At 42.5% G+C, this 5,842-nt stretch overlaps 1 protein-coding gene across 1 annotated transcript; it reads left to right on the top strand.

The window, feature by feature from the left end:
- The first annotated feature begins 643 nt into the window (after positions 1-643).
- On the top strand, positions 644-4,362 carry LOC142196931 (C-C motif chemokine 20-like). The gene is made up of 4 exons (XM_075266908.1): positions 644-713; positions 1,481-1,604; positions 3,240-3,335; positions 4,278-4,362. Exons 1-4 carry the CDS (start codon positions 644-646, stop codon positions 4,360-4,362), a joined length of 375 nt encoding a protein of 124 aa, XP_075123009.1.
- The last annotated feature ends 1,480 nt before the right edge of the window (positions 4,363-5,842 follow it).

The following is a 5,842-nucleotide window of genomic DNA, read 5'->3' as shown; positions in this document are numbered from 1 at the left end:
AGCCTGACGCTCCAGATCCCGTGACCCCTTCAGGGATGGGGGCCACAGGCATATCCCAGTCTGCCCCAACCCCCATCTCCCAACGCTGGTCCTGACTGTGACATCACTGTGTATTATCTGTACTGAAAAATCACAATCCTTGTGTATAAAGGAGACCAAAATAATAAACTTTCTGCTTAAGGTGGGAATGTAGATTGTGAGCCCTATATGGGACAGTGACTGTCAATGTCTGTAAAGCGCTGCAGAATATGATGGCGCTATATAAGTAAGCATAATAAATAAATAAAGGCAGTCATAGTGCGGTGGGGGCTTATTATATATTTTGTTATGTAACCCAATGGTTATTTGTTAAACAACTTTGCAGAGAATAATCCAAATAAAAGACAATGCAGCTTTATATTATACGCTCATTGCTTATTTACCAGGCACACGCACATTGCATCACCAGGAGGTATGTGTGATAAAATGTGGCTTGTCAGGGAAAATCCATTGCCTTGCTGAACTAGAGGAGTGATCACAAGTCATGGAATTTCCTAGATTGACACAAAAGGTGAGCGTCTGAGCGTGTCATTGTATCCAGGTAGATATATAAACCCTCGTCATGTCACACATTAACTGAAGTCCGCCAACTACAGTGACAACAATGATTTCAAGCAGGAGCCTGCCTTTGTTGCTCGTTCTCACACTTATCATACTTGTGGCTGTTTCACCAGGTAAGAAAGCACGAAGCAAGATATCTTATAATCCCTATGGTTGTTATGCTACATACCTGAGTATATAGTCTAATATTCACACAGTTGTAGCAGAGCTGAAGTTGTCACTTTGTTAAACAAAAAAACACAAATCTAACTAATGAATTGTGTCAAATGACAAATTCAGCTCTGCTACATTGACAAACTCAACCTGTTACCTCTTTATATATGGTATTCACATTTGGTTGACAATTTTTAGAGTTAAAGTACAGAATTGGGTTGTCCTGTGACTGCGGTAATGTACAACATTGTCAGACATAGAGAGCAAATAAACCTTCCTGGAGGAATTAACAGAAAGGATCACACAGTATAAGCACAGTACAGTTTTTGCATTAAAGGGGCTGTGTAGGGTTAAGGTTTTTATAGACTTTTCTTAGGACAGGCCATAAATACCTGATTGGTGGAGGAGCCACAGACTGACTTCAATGGGAGCTGTGCTGTAGTTACGGCGCCCTGCCACTATATACGGGATGATGCTTTCTGCTTCCAGCCCCATTTTGTATATAGGACAGCTCTGTACAGCTGATCGGTCTGGGGGCCGACTGTTAGCCCCACACAAATCAGGTATTTATGGTTTAATATAGGATAGGGAACCCCAAACCACCACAAGTTCTGACACATTGATAAGTCTGTCCATTATTGGTTGCACCATAAGGTTTTCCATGTAAGAGGAATTGTATGCATGTGGTATTTGTTCTCAGTAATAAATTATGTTTATTGCATTTCAGCACTTGGAATATTTGACTGCTGTCATAAGTATACAGAAAAGAAATTTACAGTTTCACAAGTGGGAATGTTCAAGAGCTATTATTCCCAGGAATCTGCCGGCGTCTGTAATATTGATGCTATTGTGTAAGTCCCCAATAATATTTCATGTATATATTTCTAGTAGTGGTAGTTACAGAAGTCAGAGCAGGGATGTAGTGGCAGAGGTGACTGCAGGACTAGTAGTTATTAGGTTTCACTGATCCACCATTGTATTAAACTGTATGTCCATCCCGAGGACACAGATACAGTTGAAATCAAGTCATAGCACCTGAAATCTGAGACTGTCCTGTTGGATCTAGAATAGCTGGGAGGCATGCTATAGCAAATCAACAGCAAAAGTCCAGGTCAGCCTCAGATTTCTGCCTTGTAAATACATATTGGATTTTTATCCAATGTACTAAACTTAAAGGATTATTCCCATGTCCCATGACAGCTGGTCACCGATAAAAATCCACCGCCCTTAGTATACACACCACAGGTCCTCAAATAGCTCCAATCCCTGTATAGTGGCCAGGCACAGGTACTGTAGCTCTGATCCAATTGACTTCAAAGAAAGCTGAGCTGAAGTACAGGCACCCAGCCGCTATAGCTCTGCTGAGATGCAGCAGAGCTGAGTGTGCAGCAGGGTTCAGCGCATCTCTGATGCAGCAGAGCTGAGTGTGCAGCAGGGTTCACATCTCCGGTGTAGCAGTGCTGGCCGTGTACTCAACTAGGCTTCATCTCCGGTGTAGACGAGCTGAGCGCACAGCCAGCACTGCTACATCTCGGCATAAGAATGCATTGACCAGCGATGATTGGCCGAATGCCATACAGAGTACAGCATTCTGCCAATCAACACTGGTTCTGCCAGATGAGGCAGCAGTCTCCATTCTGGTCCGATCTTAGACTCCGCCTCCTCACATACGAGCCTCCGGCAGAACCAGCGTTGATTGGCCGAATGCTGTACTCTGTATGGCATTCGGCCAATCAATGCTGGTCAATGCATTCCTATGGGAAAAAGTCAGCTCCCGCATATCGCAAGCTGACAGGGATCCCGACGTAATACAGTGACTTGGGCATGTTAGATGCCCCCAGATATGCTTCCCCTGCTGTCCCAGTTGCATTCCAGGGTGTTGGTATCATTTCCTGGGTGTCATAGTGGACTTAGTGACCCTCCTGAGTCAAAGAGTAGGATCCCCTGAAACGAGCATTTTTTCCCCATAGACTATAATGGAGTTCGATGTTCGTTTGAATAGTCGAATATTGAGGGGCTATTTGAAATGAATATCGAATATTTTACTGTTCGATCATCTCTACTTATTACTCTATGGAATACAATCTATAGCAGACATAATAGAAATAATTCTATGTGGAGGGGAGAAGGGATAAATATTTCTATTGCTGCAGAACAAAACAAAAGCCATTGAAACAGGCAAGTTAAAGTTTGCTGCTACTGTTTATTTAAAGTATCAAGGGAAACTTTGCTTCATCTGTATAGCAAACACTTAAACCTTGTAACTTTTGTTAGCGCTTGTTGCTGTAGTAATATTATGAGCGAGCAATGAACCGTAACATAAAGGTAAATGTCATCCAGCCCGCGCCCTGCCATACAATAGTCATACACACTCATTATACTGTAGATACACAAATACACTTATATGCACATATGTAATAGTAAGTGCCATTGTAGTAGTTCTGCTTTTCTTGATTGTTGTCTAATGTTTCTGTATTTTCTTCTAGTTTTAAGGTTAATACCAAGCCGTGCGGAAAGCCAAACATAATCCGTTTGTGTGCTGACCCCAAACAGAAATGGGTTAAGAAAATGATATCTGCTGTGTAAGTTCTTCTTTGAAGTTCATTCCCATTTGATGCCTTATACTAGACCGGGGCAATGTCTGGCCCGCGGGCCACATCCGGCTGGATAGCTAGTGGAAGTTTTTTCAAGGACCTGTGATGATGTCATCACAGCCTATCACCAGGATAGGCTATGACTCGTTAGTGGGCGGAGCCACACGGGACTGTGTGCTTGCTGCAAGCTGCCGGCAATGGAGGCTGCTGGATAATAAAGAGAAAAGAGACAGCATGTGTGAGCAAGACGGGGGAACTAGGGGCAGATGTAGGGGGGCAGTTAAACTGAATGCACATGGAGGGGGGACATTAAACTAGGGGTCAGATGGAGGGTGACATTAAACTGGGGTAGCTGGAGGAGGATATTAAACCATGGGGGGTAGCTGGAGGGGGACATGTCTGCCTCTAGTGGCCCCCAGTTTAATGTCCCCCTCCAGCTGCCCCAGTTTAATGTCCCCTCTAGTTTCTGCTATTTTATACTGGGGCACCAGGAGAGGGACTTAGTACTGCGGGACATTTGGAGGGAAACATTATAATGGGGGGGTGTATAATGTACGGATGACTGTAGGAGGATTTTACTTTGTGGGGCACATGGAAAAATGATTGAGAATGGGCGGAGTCGGTGGAGAAGTGGGTGGAGCTAAATTTACCACGGCACGCATGGCCTTCTAGAACTGTTACAATTTCTCATGTGGCCCCATGGGAAAATGAATTGCCCACCCCTGCCTTATACACTACTTTGCTGCCCACATTTCCAGGATTTCACTAAGCCTACTGGTCAAATTTAAAACTACATGTATATTTCACCTGCACACTGACCTGGCCCATACATAGCCCCATTATAAATGAGTCCACAGCAGTCCACAGTCTCCGTCCTTCATGCTTTGCTCCTTTTAGTTGATCCTTTCCTCTTTTCTTTCATTTCTATAGGGACAAACAGGCAAAAAGGAGTAAGAGAAACCAACAAAAGAAGCTTAATAAACTGTGCAGACGCCCAAAGAAAAGCTCTGGGTAACCCTGCGGCCTGAGGATATGGATCTGCAGTACCAACGAATCTCCTTATAGGAGAGAATGCTATATTATATACAATAATATGTTATATACCATTCATAGGCTATGTAGTCTAAATAGATGTTACATCATATACAAAGTATATAAGATTTGTACAAACTGCTCTTCAGTCCTGCTGTATATGATACAGTATGTTATATGCAGCTATGACTCTTGCCGCTTTCTGATATTGGGGCAGACATAACAAGCTACTGTGTGAATAGTGTTTCATCTAGTGTCTTATAGCAGCAGGTATTGACTTTATTCGCTTGCTTATATTCTTAAACAGCCCTTCTGTGATCTCTGTGCACTGAATGTAAATGTATATCTGCTATACTGTGCAGAATGAAGTAATGTAATGGGGCGATCTATCAATGTAGATCATTTAGAGTAGTGCACACAGTACATAGAGGAGAATCTGCTCTATAACTTCTTCTATCTGGACTATTGTTTATAGTTTGAGTAAGAGTTTCTATACACTCTGGTATTAGTCATAGGCTGTCTTTTCTTCTTTTCTCTCCTGCACTTTATGCTCACTCTTCCCCTTTCCATAGACTTCTATGGACATGAGTCATGAGACAGGGCAGATATTTGCACTGCAAGGTAGGGGGGGGGGCAGCTTGATAAGAGATGGAGGAGGCATTTTTTTTCTGATAAGATATACTACAAAGTTTGTTGTACTATTGATTTATGCAAAGTTTGTTGAAGTGACAGTGACTATTCAAGTCATTCATCTACACACAACACTTGACCCCTTTAAGGTTTCACCTATTATTTCTATGCTACTTTTGCACCTCAAACAACATATGAGAATGGGGGAAGAGGGATTTTGCAGACACCTTCTGCTGAAGCCTCTCCTTTTCATAACCCCCCTAGCAGCCACAGGGGCTTCCTCTAAGTTACAGTATGGTGCATTGGCCCAGATTTACTAATAGTTAGACCAGGGATAGGGAACCTTCGGCTCTCCAGCTGCTGTGAAACTACAACTCCCATCATGCTCCATTCACTTCCATGGGAGTTCCAAAAACAGCAGAGCCAGTATGCATGCTGGGAGTTGCAGTTTTGCAACAGCTGGAGAGCCGTACGTTCCCTACCCCTGAGTTAGACTATTGGCAGAAGCATCATGGTTGGCATTGATACCACAAGTAGTGCCAGCCATGCAGGGAAAACCAGACTGAAAAGTCGCCATATTTAGTTTCTTTTGAAACTGACCCCATTTTTTTTCTCTCCCCTTTGATTCATATTGCATCAAGAAAGTTTTGTATTGTAGCTTTTTTTGTAAGCTTTATTCAGCAAGTTCTATTTTATTCTTTGCCCAAATGCTGAAATATTGTAATACTGGGAAATAATAATTATAGTAATAAATGAATGCAAATAATAATAATATAAAGAGGTTGTAAAATCTTTCAATAAACTGTAAATTTAAAGTACGGCTAATTGTGTCT

This window comes from Leptodactylus fuscus, chromosome 3, assembly GCF_031893055.1.
Source record: "Leptodactylus fuscus isolate aLepFus1 chromosome 3, aLepFus1.hap2, whole genome shotgun sequence".
Taxonomy (NCBI): domain Eukaryota; kingdom Metazoa; phylum Chordata; class Amphibia; order Anura; family Leptodactylidae; genus Leptodactylus; species Leptodactylus fuscus.
Note: the sequence above shows the minus strand (reverse complement) of the source record. Positions and strands in the feature narration are given on the sequence as shown.

What these genes read in the sequence shown, in the direction of transcription:
- LOC142196931 (XM_075266908.1), top strand. Translation starts at nt 644, where the DNA reads ATGATTTCAAGCAGGAGCCTGCCTTTGTTGCTCGTTCTCACACTTATC. An exon ending in TGTAATATTGATGCTATTGT is followed by an intron (nt 1,605 to 3,239) that starts GTAAGTCCCCAA and finishes ATTTTCTTCTAG; the next exon opens with TTTTAAGGTTAATACCAAGC. An exon ending in AAGAAAATGATATCTGCTGT is followed by an intron (nt 3,336 to 4,277) that starts GTAAGTTCTTCT and finishes TCATTTCTATAG; the next exon opens with GGACAAACAGGCAAAAAGGA.